Raw genomic sequence first — 15,982 nt, 5'->3', positions numbered from 1 at the left:
ACTCTGACCACTGTGGAATTCTCTGGTTAGAGCTGGGAATCATTTGAGCACTGCCAGTATTCAGTGGCACTGCCTGGATAGCAACCGGGTTAACTTAGAAAGGCAAAAAAGCTACCTGCTGACTATCGATGCTACCAGGGTAACTGCCAGTGGCTACCAGATCTGGGTATTTAGTGCTGGTAGCCAGAGGATATCTTAGCCAACAACGGCCAATGTAACACCCTCCCCCCACTGACCACTACGAATTGAATATTGCACCCTTACATTGTAACAAAAACGCCAAATCCCAAAAAGGAGAGACAAAAAGACTCAATCAAAAAAGAGAAAAGGGGTCGATCCTTAAAAAACAATAATATCCAACCAAAATATAAAAACAGATGCCTAGAGAATACACTTGAACAAAAGAATATAATATTTTAGAAGTAGCTCGCTTATGAAGCTCTACGCATCATGGGTACTCTCTACCATTGCCCCTGCCTTTTATTTAATAATTAAAATTGTATTGAATTTCTTTATTTATTTAAAGTTGTTTTTTTTAAGAAAGTAAATCAAATACAAACATTCAGTAGACATCTGTGATAAGGGAGGATACTAGGAAAAAGGCAAACAGCACCTATAACATCAAGGGCTGATGCTGATTGAACAAACTAAGAGTTCAATTATATGTTCAAGGCACCAGAATATAGAGCAAACCAAGGTGAACTTATCTGATTTAAAGCTGATGAGTCACTATATCATTGAATGCTTACATTGTAAGCCTTCTAGAGACCGGAATATAGCACACTTTGAGCTACAGCTAAATACAAAACCACTTCCCTTACCCTCCCATGCATCTGTATCTGCTGGTCTACCCACCGCCCCCCCTCCATAACTTTCAAAATGATCATCCTGTTTTAACTTCTGTCAAAGACTGTAGAGCGAGCAGCACCCCATGATCCTCTGGCATGCCCTTTTACCTCTTTGACACTACCTCTCTTTCCTACTTGCAGGGAAAGGTGCCAGTTAAATTGGCTCAGAGCGCACTACGATGTCATTGAGAATTTTGAAAGGTTGCAATGTTTTTTTATACCACATCATGTGTGCTTTCTGAGTAGTTTACAATATGTTAAAAATACAACATGGAATAGCTTAGTAAGGAACTGCAATAGTTGGTAGGGTAGATGAAAGATGAAGGGACAGTGGAGAAAAGGGCATCTGACCCTGTTTTTTTTCCCGTTTTCTATAGTGAAGAAAAGTACCTTAGGGGTCTATTTAAATCTTATTGTTTTCCCCTTTGAAAATTGCCTCAAGCTCTCGGGGGAGGGGGAGAACGACACTACACCTGGGAGTTTCCATTCCTGCTTTTCCTGGTTGGTTTTGCACTTGCAGAGCATACAGGGAAAAGCTTTTCCATGGCACCAGCCAATCAGCAAATTTTGAAAGTGAAGGTCCACTGAAAATAGCCCTTTTATGCTCCTACGATGCATGTCTTAATACAGTATCAGCAAGCTCAGAACCGTGTGCAAATTTCTATTCTAAAATAGAAAACTAGGCAGTGTAAAATGTTCTCATGCTTCCTTGTGGGGTGGGGGTGTTTTGTTTTTGACACATCAGATATGTTGAGTGTAGGTATTTGGGAAACAGTCCTGCCTACTGATTGATCCTTATCCATTCTCTCCTTCTCATTTTGTACGCATTTCCTTTTTCCCTAGGTTTTGGCCCTTGACCTACAATTTCCTGGTAAGATCAGAAGTGTTGTCCAAGCAGTAACTGTGTTGTCCATCCAGCACAGCACCTTTTAGCAGCGGTTACACCTGCGGAGAGAAACCATAGCACTCACCAACACCACGTCTGTGTTTTTGAAGAGTCCCGAGGAATTTTCAGATATCCAGACAGACATATATTTTTTTTTTTACATTTTGCCGCATGCAAATTCAGAACTTTTGGATTATGTTTGTCGCACTGTCCCTCTGTTCGATCATTTGGTTAAACAGAGGCTTCAAATTAAGAAAAGGGGGCACCTAAGTTCACAGGGAAAGTTGTGGGGGGGGTTTTTTCTATCTTTTTTTCAGTACTCATTTTTGGACTCAGACAAGTAACTTTTCCCCTGATTCTCAAGGCATTGTACTGAACTATAAACAAAATGTTAAAGTAGCTTTTAATCTGTTTAAACGCTAGAAGGGCCCTTTGTAGCTAAGCCTAACGCACAGTAATTCACCCCCACCCCAGCTGCAGACCATGTCATCCACGGAAGGGTTGCAGTACCGCGCAATCTATGAGTACCGCAAGGAGCGTGGAGAGGACATTGATCTCCAGCCCGGAGACCTCCTGACTGTGAGCAAGGGGACCCTGCAGGCCCTTGGATGCAAAGATGGCGATGAGCAGAACCCCCACCAGATTGGCTGGATGTCTGGCATTAACGAGCGCACCAAGCAGAAGGGGGATTTTCCTGGCACTTACGTCGAATACATGGGACCTGTAAGGATGTCCTTCCCAACACACAGGCCTAGGGCACAGAGACCGCTGCCCGCCACGCCGGGAGCTAGCATGTCCAGAGCAGACTCGTCTGAGCAGCAAGGTAAGATTTTTTTTTTGTTTTAATGCCTTTTTAGATGCATTTTTAAAAAAATTATTATTATTATTTTATTCTATGTGGGGAAAACACATTTTCTCAGTACAGACTGCTAGGCCTGCTGCTGTTGCTTCTCCTCCTTGCTGAATTAATCTGTTAAACATCTAACAGCCTGACAGCCAAAACATATTGTTCTTTCTCCGAGGACAAGCAGGCTGCTTGTTCTCACTGATGGTGACGTCCACGGCAGCCCCTCCAATCGGAAACTTCACTAGCAAAGTCCTTTGCTAGCCCTCGCGCGCCCGCGCGCACCGCGCATGCGCGGCCGTCTTCCCGCCCGAAACCGGCTCGAGCCGGCCAGTCTTCTTTTGTCCGCACTCGGTACGGTCGTGTTTTCGCCGTGTCGAGCCCCGGAAAGTCGACCTCGCGCGTCCAATTTGTTTTGAGCGTGTTTTTTTCCTTCGGGAAAGCTTTACCTTAGTCGGGAAGTGCTCCGGAAACCCCCCGCCGGGTTTCGTGTAAATCCTCCCCGTACTTCCAGCTTTTTTGCCCCGGTAAGTTTTCTTTCGTCGTCGGGGAAGGCCTCTTTTCGGCCTCGGTCGAGATTTTTTCTCCCTCTAAATTTTGGTGCTTCAAATTTCGCCATTTCGGCTTTTGATTTCGCCGGCGTGATTTTTCCGCCCATGACATCGAAGCCTTCCAGCGGCTTCAAGAAGTGCACCCAGTGCGCCCGGGTTATCTCGCTCACTGATCGACACTCGTCGTGTCTTCAGTGTCTGGGGGCCGAGCACCGCCCTCAGAACTGCAGTCTGTGTTCCCTGCTTCAAAGGCGGACTCAGGTAGCGAGACTAGCCCAGTGGAACGTGTTGTTCTCGGGCTCTTCGTCGGCATCGGCACCGGGATCTTCGAGTGCATCGACGTCGTCAGCGTCCAGACCATCTTCCTCGGCCGCCCCTGCATCGAGTGCATCGAGGCATCGGGCCTCTGCATCGGCGCCGAGACATCGGATAGCTGCATCGACGTCGGTGGTACCAGGACCTCGTCTGCTGATGTCGTCGGACGGTGGTGCATCGGGTGGAGTGCAGGTGAGGGCTGTCCATTCCCCTGCTGGTGGCGGTGAGCCCTCGGGTGGGTCTCCTCCTACCCTGAGGGCTCCTGCGGTACAGCCCCCCCGAGATCGACCTTCTTCAGTCTCGGCCCCGAGGAAGCGACGGATGGATTCGACGTCCTCCTCGTCGGTGCCGGGGAGCTCCGGTGACATGCTTCGGAAGAAATCGAAGAAGCATCGACACCGGTCTCCTCCCCGTGTCGGCACCGAGAGCTCTGGGTCGCCGAGGGAGTCGGCACCCAGCAGGCATCGGCACCGAGAGGACCGCTCACCCTCTGTTCAGGAGGTGTCGATGCGCTCCGCTCTGGACAGCCCGGAACAGCCTCCACGCCCGGAACAGGTACTGACGTCGACGCCTGCATCGACCTCTCAGCCTTTCTCTGCAGCCACTCTAAACGAGAGCCTCCGGGCCGTTCTCCCAGAGATTCTGGGAGAGCTGTTGCGCCCTACCCCTCCGGTACCGGCAGTGCTTGCGCCACCGGTACCGTCGAGCGTGGCGCCGGCTGGCCCATCGCCCAGGTTGAGGTCCCCGACGTCGGTACCACGTGCGGTGCCGACCGCGGCCACCTCCCAGGAAGGCTCCCCGACTACGTCGGCGGAGGGAGCTTCGCCGATGCGGGCGAGGGAGTCTACCTCTCGACGCCCCCATCGTGGACGGGGTTCCACGGAGTCGAGCAGGGCGAGGTTGCAGACACAGGTCCGTGAGCTTGTGTCTGACACCGAGGGTGAGGCCTCGTGGGAGGAAGAGGAAGATCCCAGATATTTCTCTGACGAGGAGTCTGAGGGTCTTCCGTCTGATCCCACTCCCTCTCCTGAGAGACAGCTTTCTCCTCCCGAGAGTCTGTCTTTTGCCTCCTTTGTCCGGGAGATGTCTACGGCCATCCCTTCCCGGTGGTTGTGGAGGACGAGCCCAGGGCTGAAATGTTTGAGCTCCTGGACTATCCTTCTCCACCTAAGGAAGTGTCCACTGTTCCCTTGCACCATGTCCTGAAGAAGACATTGCTTGCGAACTGGACCAAGCCATTAACTAATCCCCACATTCCCAAGAAGATCGAGTCCCAGTACCGGATCCATGGGGACCCAGAGCTGATGCGCACTCAGTTGCCTCATGACTCTGGAGTTGTGGATTTGGCCCTAAAGAAGGCTAAGAGTTCTAGGGAACATGCTTCGGCGCCCCCGGGCAAGGACGCTAGAACCTTAGACTCCTTTGGGAGGAAGGCCTACCATTCCTCTATGCTCGTGTCCAAGATCCAGTCTTACCAGCTCTACACGAGCATACACATGCGGAATAATGTGCGACAGTTGGCGGGCTTGGTTGATGCTCTTCCCCCTGAGCAAGCCAAGCCTTTTCAGGAGGTGGTCAGGCAGCTGAAGGCGTGCAGAAAATTCCTGGCCAGAGGAGTTTATGACACTTTTGATGTTGCGTCCAGGGCCGCTGCTCAAGGTGTGGTGATGCGCAGGCTCTCATGGCTGCGTGCCGCCGACCTGGAGAATAGAATCCAGCAGCGGATTGCGGACTCGCCTTGCCGTGCGGATAACATTTTTGGCGAAAAAGTCGAACAGGTGGTAGAGTCTCTCCACCAGCGGGACACCGCATTCGACAAGTTCGCCCGCCGGCAGCCTTCAGCTTCTACCTCTACAGGTAGACGATTTTTCGGGGGAAGGAAGACTGTTCCCTATACTTCTGGCAAGCGTAGGTACAATCCTCCTTCCCGACAGCCTGCGGCCCAGGCTAAGCCCCAGCGCGCTCGCTCTCGTCAGCAGCGTGCGACTCAGCAAGGCCCCGCGGCTCCCCAGCAAAAGCAAGGGGCGAGCTTTTGACTGGCTCCAGCAGAGCATAGCCGACATCCAAGTGTCAGTGCCGGGCGACCTGCCTGTCGGAGGGAGGTTGAAAGCTTTTCACCAAAGGTGGCCTCTCATAACCTCCGATCAGTGGGTTCTCCAAATAGTCCGGCAAGGATACACCCTCAATTTGGCCTCAAAACCTCCAAATTGTCCACCGGGAGCTCAGTCCTACAGCTTCCAGCACAAGCAGGTACTTGCAGAGGAACTCTCCGCCCTTCTCAGCGCCAATGCGGTCGAGCCCGTGCCATCCGGGCAAGAAGGGCTGGGATTCTATTCCAGGTACTTCCTTGTGGAAAAGAAAACAGGGGGGATGCGTCCCATCCTAGACCTAAGGGCCCTGAACAAATATCTCGTAAAAGAAAAGTTCAGGATGCTTTCCCTGGGCACCCTTCCCCCCATGATTCAGCAAAACGATTGGCTATGCTCTCTGGACTTGAAGGATGCCTACACACACATCCCGATACTGCCAGCTCACAGACAGTATCTGCGATTTCAGCTGGGCACACGCCACTTCCAGTACTGTGTGCTACCCTTTGGGCTCGCCTCTGCGCCCAGGGTGTTCACAAAGTGCCTAGCTGTGGTAGCAGCGGCGCTTCGCAGGCTGGGGGTGCACGTGTTCCCATATCTCGACGATTGGCTGGTGAAGAACACATCCGAGGCAGGAGCCCTGCAGTCCATGCAGATGACTATTCGCCTCCTGGAGCTACTGGGGTTTGTGATAAATTACCCAAAGTCCCATCTTCTCCCAGTGCAGAAACTCGAATTCATCGGAACCCTGCTGGATTCTCGGACGGCTCGCGCCTATCTCCCAGAGGCGAGGGCCAACAACTTGTTGTCCCTCGTCTCGCGGGTGCGAGCGTCCCAGCAGATCACAGCTCGGCAGATGTTGAGATTGCTGGGCCACATGGCCTCCACAGTTCATGTGACTCCCATGGCCCGCCTTCACATGAGATCTGCTCAATGGACCCTAGCCTCCCAGTGGTATCAGGCCGCTGGGGGTCTAGAGGACGTGATCCACCTGTCCACGAGTTTTCTCGAATCCCTGTATTGGTGGACGATTTGCTCCAATTTGACTCTGGGACGTCCCTTCCAAATTCCTCAGCCACAAAAAGTGCTGACCACGGATGCGTCTCTCCTGGGATGGGGAGCTCATGTCGATGGGCTTCACACCCAAGGAAGGTGGTCCCTCCAAGAAAGCGATCTACAGATCAATCTTCTGGAGTTGCGAGCGATCTGGAACGCTCTGAAGGCTTTCAGAGATCGGCTGTCCCACCAAATTATCCAAATTCAGACAGACAATCAGGTTGCCATGTACTATGTCAACAAGCAGGGGGGCACCGGATCTCGCCCCCTGTGTCAGGAAGCCGTCAGCATGTGGCTCTGGGCTCGCCGTCAAGGCATGGTGCTCCAAGCCACATATCTGGCAGGTGTAAACAACAGTCTGGCCGACAGGTTGAGCAGGATTATGCAACCTCACGAGTGGTCGCTCAATTCCCGTGTGATGAGACAGATCTTCCAGGCGTGGGGCACCCCCCTGGTGGATCTCTTCGCATCTCAAGTGAACCACAAGGTCCCTCAGTTCTGTTCCAGGCTTCAGGCCCACGGCAGACTGGCGTCGGATGCCTTCCTCCTGGATTGGGGGGAGGGCCTCCTGTATGCTTATCCTCCCATCCCTCTGGTGGGGAAGACTTTGTTGAAACTCAAGCAAGACCGAGGCACCATGATTCTGATTGCTCCTTTTTGGCCGCGTCAGATCTGGTTCCCCCTTCTTCTGGAGTTATCCTCCGAAGAACCGTGGAGATTGGAGTGTTTTCCGACCCTCATCACGCAGGACGAAGGGGCTCTTCTGCATCCCAACCTCCAGTCCCTGGCTCTCACGGCCTGGATGTTGAGGGCGTAGACTTTGCCTCTTTGGGTCTGCCAGAGGGTGTCTCCCGCATCTTGCTTGCTTCCAGGAAAGACTCCACTAAGAGAAGTTACTTCTTTCATTGGAGGAGGTTTGCCGTCTGGTGTGACAGTAAGGCCCTAGATCCTCGCTCTTGTCCTACACAGACCCTGCTTGAATACCTTCTGCACTTGTCTGAGTCTGGTCTGAAGACCAACTCCGTAAGAGTTCACCTTAGTGCAATCAGTGCATACCATTACCAAGTGGAAGGTAAGCCGATCTCAGGACAGCCTTTAGTTGTTCGCTTCATGAGAGGTTTGCTTTTGTCAAAGCCCCCTGTCAAGCCTCCTACAGTGTCATGGGATCTCAATGTCGTTCTCACCCAGCTGATGAAACCTCCTTTTGAGCCACTGGATTCATGCCATCCGAAGTACTTGACCTGGAAGGTCATTTTCTTGGTGGCAGTTACTTCGGCTCGTAGAGTCAGTGAGCTTCAGGCCCTGGTAGCCCAGGCCCCTTACACTAAATTTCATCACAACAGAGTAGTCCTCCGCACTCACCCTAAGTTCCTGCCAAAGGTCGTGTCGGAGTTCCATCTGAACCAGTCAATTGTCTTGCCAACATTCTTTCCCCGTCCTCATTCCTGCCCTGCTGAACGTCAGCTGCACACATTGGACTGCAAGAGAGCATTGGCCTTCTACCTGGAGCGGACACAGCCCCACAGACAGTCCGCCCAATTGTTTGTTTCTTTTGATCCCAATAGGAGGGGAGTGGCTGTAGGGAAACGCACCATATCCAATTGGCTAGCAGATTGCATTTCCTTCACTTACGCCCAGGCGGGGCTGGCTCTTGAGGGTCATGTCACGGCTCATAATGTTAGAGCCATGGCTGCGTCGGTAGCCCACTTGAAGTCAGCCTCCATTGAAGAAATTTGCAAAGCTGCGACGTGGGCTTCTGTCCACACATTCACATCCCATTACTGCCTGCAGCAGGATACCCGACGCGACAGTCGGTTCGGGCAGTCAGTTCTTCAGAACCTGTTTGGGCTTTAGGATCCAACTCCACCCCCCGAGGGCCCTGTTTGTTCTGTTCCAGGCTACACTCTCAGTTAGTTGGTAAATTTTTTAGGTCAATCTCAGTTATGTCCTCGCTGTTGCGAGGCCCAATTGACCAATGTTGTTGTTTTGAGTGAGCCTGGGGGCTAGGGATACCCCATCAGTGAGAACAAGCAGCCTGCTTGTCCTCGGAGAAAGCGAATGCTACATACCTGTAGAAGGTATTCTCCGAGGACAGCAGGCTGATTGTTCTCACCAACCCGCCCGCCTCCCCTTTGGAGTTGTGTCTTCCCTTGAAGTGTATTGTCTTGCTACATACTGGACTGGCCGGCTCGAGCCGGTTTCGGGCGGGAAGACGGCCGCGCATGCGCGCGAGGCTAGCAAAGGACTTTGCTAGTGAAGTTTCCGATTGGAGGGGCTGCCGTGGACGTCACCATCAGTGAGAACAATCAGCCTGCTGTCCTCGGAGAATACCTTCTACAGGTATGTAGCATTCGCTTTTTCCTAAGACTGAACTGTCATGGGGTTTGGAGGGGGAGGAGACAAATCTTTTTATCTAGGGAGTGTGGATCATTTACTAATTTACAATCCAGATTATTTGGGTGCAGTAAGGGAAGCTGGCTACCATCAGTTTCTATCAGCGCTGGCGCAAGAGAAGTGGGTGCTCTAGGCCATCCCTGGATTAACCAGTAAGCAAAATAAGCATGTGCTTATGGCACCAAGGGAAGGGAGTCACCACAGAGTTTTTTTTTTCCCCCCTGGCTATCATGCCCTTAACTCTTTCAGTGCTGTCTGCCACACCCATTATCCAACATGAATCTGTGTTTTTCTAATCTCTATAAAATATATATGATTTATTTTGTACAATAATATTTCTCAGCACATACTGTGTCTTTAAATGTTTTGTCAGTTAAGGGCATCAGTTGGCCTAAATCCTCCCCTCTCCCATTTAATGTTTGTGTCCCTATCTTCTTGGCTCCTAAACAAATTCTACAATCATGCTCAAACTCTACAGTCATGGTCATCTAACAACATTTGAAAGTTAGAAGTGATTAATGGCTGTAGAAGGTAAAATTGGACTTCATAGTTTTAAAAGTACAATCTGATGGCTCTTTGAGTGGTTGTCGAGATTTACGATTTTGTTTTGACTACAGCTGCTGTTTGCTGCTCCCCAAGAAGCTCGTGCCTGGTAGTTAGCACAGCCCTGGTTTCTAGCTTTGGCATCGGGGATGAGTGGGGGGTAGGTTTTGGAAGAGGCTGTTATCAAGCTGGGCAAAGAGTATTTGTCACTCATATGTGCCATCTAGCATTTGGGCAGGAGAGGTACATAGGAGGAGCTATGCCTGGTCATGCTATGGTACGTACATATTTAACAGCTGCTTTTTAAGAATCGTCTCGGTGACTGTTTATAAAGTGTGTGCAGAAACGAAGGGGTATGTACAGGGTGCACAGATCTTCAGTTGTTCCTATGGTGGGATGAGATCAGTGAAGGTAATTTTGAATAGTTGTGGCTGATGGAAGGTATCTACAGAAAAAGCAGGTGAAAATCTGTGTGCATTTATTTCTTGGGCATTTTTCAAAGGGTTTCTACCTTCCAATTGAGTGCTGGTGCAGTGTTCGCCAGTAATAGTACGTGTGGTCTGTGCAGCAGTCTGCATGGTTTTGGAAATTAGGGTTATGGGTATGCTTTAAGGTGTATTGGAATTTTAAGACTTAAGGGGGGATGTGTCTTTCGGAAAGCTGTTCAGCACAGTGGGCTTTTTTTGGGAAAGGCCCTGGCTGCTGTATGGCTCTTTTCTCTAGCACAGATCAACTTAAGGAAATCTGTTTGTTTTAAAAGTTGTTTACCTCTGAATTATAGGGGTGGCTTACGCAGGAACTGTTGCTTGCCTCTCCGTGGAGAAGGGGGGGGGGCATCTGTCAGTCTGATTCCCCTGCTTGGAGAGCTTGCTCCAAGAACTGCATCCTTGCAAGGGCCAGCCTGCAGGTGCCACCCACAGGATGAGCTCCAAAATAGGCCGTTATGAGGGGCAGTGTGTTTTTTAATAGTCATGTGGCGGGCTGTGGGGAAAAGGTGACTAAAGTCTCAGACCCAAAAATATTTTATTATTTGCAGTTGCTAAACTCCAGACTCCGTTCTTTTTATCTTGCTGCACCATCTGCCTGGAATATACTTCCTGAGCCTGTACATCAAGCTTCATCTCTGGCCGTCTTCAAATCTAGGCTAAAAGCCCACCGCCCACTTTTTAGATGTTGCTTTTAACTCCTAAGCCTTACTCACTTGTTCAGCACCCATTTTTATCATTCCCACCTTAGTAATTCCTTTATCCCTTATTTGTCCTGGTTAAATTGTAAGCTCTTTCGAGCAGGGACTGTCTCTTCATGTCCAGTGTACAGCGCTGCGTACGTCTAGTAGCGCTATAAAAGTGATAAGTAGTAATAGGCTGAAGTTGACAGGCTGAAGATAGGACCCAACATTGTGAACTGGATTAGGAACTGGTTGACGGAAAGACGCCAGAGGGTGGTGTTTAATGGAATTTGCTCGGATGAGGGAAAGGTGAGTAGTGGAGTGCCTCAGGAATCGGTGCTGGGGCCAATTTTGTTCATTATATTTGCGAGTGACATTGCTGAAGGGTTAGAAGGTAAAGTTTGCCTTTTTGCGGATGATACCAAGATTTGTAACAGAGTGGACACCCCGGAAGATGGTACCATAGGTATTAAAGATGGTATTGATCTATGACCTGTTATCCAGGATGTTATTGTCTTATCCAGATTTAATAACTAAATGATGCTTGTAAGCCACCTGGCCACCTCATCAAGGCAGTTTTGAATTGGTGGCAAATCAATGTTCAGCGGCTGCACGTAATGAATAAGAAGGAAGTCATCAGCATATGAATACGAGCTGATACCCAGAGACTGAATAAGTAACGAAAGTGGACTGACATGTAGATCAAACAATATTGGTGATAAAACCGATCCTTGTGGTACCCCACAGGAGATGGCATGGGATTTTGAATTAGATTGATTTTGAACAACTTTGAATGAACGGTTACTGAGAAAAGATGCAAACCAATTAGAGATTGTGCCCGAGATACCAATTTCCTTCAAACAATTGAGTAGTAGATCATGATGTATTAGATCAAACGCCGCGGACAGATCAAGTGAGATAATCAATGCGATGTAACCTTGTTCCAGTCTAGAATGTACTTCACTTAGAAGGGACGTCAGAACCGTCTCTGTACTATGACCTTTCCTAAAACCTGATTGTCTCGGATGTAATACGTTTTTTGATTCTACGTAAGATTGTAACTGTGTAAGCACAACCGTTTCCAATATTTTGGATAAGAATGGAAGATTTGAAACCGGATGATAATTACTTGGGGAGTATGGATCCAATGAAGATTTCTTAAGACTTGGCTTTACCAGGTCCTCTTTAAGAGCTTTTGGGATTACCCCATCTGTAAGGCTTTTTGTTATAATTGAGTATAGATGGGTTAGTAGTTCTAGAGAGGGAATCTTTAGCCAATTTGACGGTATGGGATCTAACAAACTGTAGGTGGGTGAAAGATGTGATATCATTTTTTGGAATGATGTTAGGGATGGAATCTCAAATATTTGCCATAATCCTGAAAGTTGGAGTGGACACCTCTTCTGCATCTGTTATCTTAAGAAAATGAGCTCTTATCAATTTTGGAAATAAAGAAATTTGCTAGAGTTTCAGACTCTATATATGATGTCCCTGAACTTATTCCTGGTTTTGTTGTTAGATGTTTCATAACAAGACACAACTATTTAGACGAGTTTGCAGCAGCCTGTATTTGTTTGGAAAAATAGGTGGTTTTTGCTATCCTTATCTGCGCTATAAAATATCGTTGACACTGCTTACATTTATTTTTTTTGTTCTATTGTCTTTCCCTTACGCCATAATCGTTCGGCTCTACGTACCTGCTGTTTACATAATTTTAGGCCTGAGTGGTACCACGGCTGAGAATGTTTCATCCTTAGTTTGTGTTTTTTATGGGAGCAATGTTGTCAAGAGCTGCTGAAAGGACCTGATTCCAAATAGCAATCTGCTCCTCTAATGATGAATCGATAAAGATCAATGGAAAATTTTCTGACAAAGGGGGCAGGGTAGAGAGATCTATCTTTCATAGATCTCTGTGCCGGTCTTAAGAGTAATAATTTAGGGAGTAGAAATCCACAGGAGATGTATGTATTAGGCAGTGAGTGTCTGATATATACAGGCAGGGAAAGGGATCTTGGGGTGATAGTATCTGAGGATCTGAAGGCGATGAAACAGTGTGACAAGGCGGTGGCCATAGCCTGAAGGTTACTAGGCTGTATAGAGAGAGGTGTGACCAGCGGAAGAAAGGAGGTGTTGATACCCCTGTACAAGTCATTGGTGAGGCCCCACCTGGAGTATTGTGTTCAGTTTTGGAAGCCATTGGTTGCTAAGGATGTAAAAAGAATTGAAGCGGTGCAAAGAACAGCTACAAAAATGGTATGGGATTTGCGTTACAAGACCTATGAGGAGAGACTTGCTGACCTGAACATGTAAACCCTGGAGGAAAGGAGCAACAGGGGTGACATGATACAGATGTTCAAATATTTGAAAGGTATTAATCCACAAACTAACCTTTTCCGGAGAGGGGAAGGCGGTAGAACTAGAGGACATGAAATGTGGTTGAAGGGGGGCAGACTCAAGAAAAATGTCAGGAAGTATTTTTTCACTGAGAGGGTGGTGGATACCTGGAATGACCTCCTGAGGGAGGTGGTGGAGATGAAAACGGTAGCGGAATTCAAAAATGCGTGGGATAAACATAAAGGAATCCTGTTCAGAAGAAATGGATCATCAGAAGCTTAGTAGAGATTGGGTGGCAGCACCGGTAGTTAGGAGGTGGGGCTAGTGCTGGGCAGACTTCTACAGTCTGTCCCCTGAAAATGGTAGATACAAATCAAGGTCAGGTCTGTGCCAGAACCGGTGGTGGGAGGCGGAGATAGTGCTGGGCAGACTTATACGGTCTGTGCCCTGAAAAGAACAGGTACAAATCAAGGTAAGGTATACACAAAAAGTAGCACATATGAGTTTATCTTGTTGGGCAGACTGGATGGACCGTACAAGTCTTTTTCTGCCATCACCTACTATGTAGTATAACACCTGTTGCAGAAACGGCCAGTTTTTCATGTCGTGGGTCCATAAGCAGACTGAAAAAGTTACATGTTTGAACTTCTGTAACTTATTTTTGACATAAAAGGAGTTTGGACTGTTGTATTACAAAGTGTTTGCTCTAACAGAATTTATTAAAACCTCATTTTTTGTTTCTAGTGACTTTAGTCACCTTTTCCCAGAGATCCACACATTATTTTAAATACAAAAACAGTACTCCAGAGTTTGGGGGGGGGGGGGGTAGGGGGAGAAACACAGCCATAACTATTAAGTAGCATTTCTTGATGCTTGCTTGCATGCATCTCTCTCAAGTAGGCAGGCTTCTGTCCACCCACTCACTCAGTCACTCATCTAGCTGATTAGTATTTGACTTTTTCTCCCATGGGTGTCAGCAGAAACCGCCAATGGAATGAATCTTCGCTTGTGGGGTCAGATCGAACCCAGTGTGAGGGGCAGGGCATGGATGTTAAGTTTTTATGTTGCGGACGCTTCCTTCTCATGGGCATGTAGCCTTGCTTCCCTGTCTAGGTGCATGCTCGAGTGGCAGCTTCCCTCTACTCCCCACAGCTGTTCCACCAAGTCCAAGCTATTTTCCCTTAGGGCTGCATAGATTTGTTTACCAGTTTTGGGACATATGCTTATGACAGGTCTCCCACTGTCCGTGCGCTTCTACCTGGGTTCTTCCAGCACCATGAGGATGATGAGAAACCAGAGCCATCTGTCAAAAGGCAGGCCACTGAGGGAAAGAGGAGCTAGGACAGATACTAGGGTAGAAAAGGAAGTGGGGGTGACAGGTCACGGAAGAGGGAGGGAGGAAGGGGTCTCAAAGGGAAGGGAGAATTTGAAGTTGAAAATGATTAATGGTCAATGCCTGCCTGTGATTTCAAGGCCATTTTTTTTCTCCATTGCTTAATTAAGTGAAAGCATTCATCAAACCAGTCACAGAAAATATAAAAAAAATTCCCAGAATGTTTTCTAGCTTTGCTCTGGGGCGGAATGGGGGAAGGATAATTTTGGACAGGTTTTGTGTGTGTGCATGTGTATGGCTGTATTGGCTCATGGGAATTAAGCAAGAAATGTAACTTTTAACACAGAAGAAGTGTAGCAAAGAGGAGAATATTTGGAAGAGATCCTGGGCTCTGTGAGTGGAAGGAAACTAAGAGAGTTAACTAAGGAGGTTTAATGACAGGAGACAGCATGATGTCAAAAAGCTGAAGCCTGTAGCCCCAGCAGCTGCCATCTTGATATGTCCAAAACAAACTATCAACTGCTACATCCATGTTGACATTGTGCATTATTTTATCTCAGTTATATGTAGAAACACGTGGCTTGTGCAGCATAGGGGGATGTACACAGAAGAACTATATATAATCTTTCGAATAAATAAGAAGCTATCAAAGCACATGACACAATGAAAGGCTTCCAGGAGGAAGGGGGGATTCTGTGTGTGAGAGTGGCTGAGCAGAGTAGCTGAGAGAGAGGAAGATGGAAACTTGCCGGTCAATATTCAGCCTGCACCACAAATGATTTAACCGGGAGGGAGCCTTCCTGCCCAGTTAAATTGCTTTGCATCAGATGGTTGGAGTCTAATCCTGGGATAGATAGAGGCACCCAGGCCATGGGTTGCTGCTGTTGCTCGTCTTTTTGTGATGGAATAAATAAAGGAATATAATTCAGTACAGGTTAGCAGGAAAGTCCAGGAAAATAGTCCACAGCATTAAAAGCATCTAAAGGTATTTTAAAACAAACAAACAAACGGGAATATGTAAAAAGTCTGCATCTTAACAATTGTGGAACCAAAAAAAGTGAATTTTTAAAGGTTTACTAAGAAGATCTGGGAGAATCCCAAGGATCTTGCAGTATCTTTCGTTTGCCTTTTGCTGCTCTGGAGCACTGACAAAAACATTAACCCTCCCCCCTTTCACAGACCCTCAAACTCCCCAAACCAACCCCCCCAGCTCCTCTTACATTCCCCCCCCCCCCCAATCCCCTCCTAACAGAGAATGCAAACTCTAGGAGGTTTAATAAAAACAATAGAAATCTCTCAAGTTTGCTGTTGTTTTCAGTAGCGTTTGTTTTGGACAAATCAGTGTCCTGATCTAAGCTCTGCCCACTGGCTTCAGCTCAGATAGACTCAGGCTGTCTCCTGTTATTAATTAAACCTTCTCAGCATTAACAAACCCTCTGAAATGGGAGTTGAGGGCCACAAACCCGCATTTGCCTATTTTTCAGCTACCTGGGAACCAGACCTGCGTGCAGCCCTGGAATGAAAGGAGTCTAGATTCGAGAACCCTCACTTTAGACCAGGAGTTCTCAATCTAGCACTAGGTGCACATATGAGAAATTTTCACACACTGCTGTCATTATATTC

General features: G+C 48.1%; 1 protein-coding gene across 1 annotated transcript in view; it reads left to right on the top strand.

The window, feature by feature from the left end:
* Positions 1 to 15,982, top strand: part of PIK3R2 (phosphoinositide-3-kinase regulatory subunit 2) — a 147,336-nt gene that overhangs the window by 54,672 nt on the left and 76,682 nt on the right. Inside the window, exon 2 of the mRNA XM_030219257.1 lies at positions 1,692 to 2,557. Within this exon, the coding sequence (XP_030075117.1) occupies positions 2,218 to 2,557 (340 nt within the window). The 5' untranslated portion in view covers positions 1,692 to 2,217. The remainder of the gene's footprint in view (positions 1 to 1,691; positions 2,558 to 15,982) is intronic.

This window comes from Microcaecilia unicolor, chromosome 11 (assembly GCF_901765095.1).
Source record: "Microcaecilia unicolor chromosome 11, aMicUni1.1, whole genome shotgun sequence".
Classification (NCBI taxonomy): domain Eukaryota; kingdom Metazoa; phylum Chordata; class Amphibia; order Gymnophiona; family Siphonopidae; genus Microcaecilia; species Microcaecilia unicolor.
Note: the sequence above shows the minus strand (reverse complement) of the source record. Positions and strands in the feature narration are given on the sequence as shown.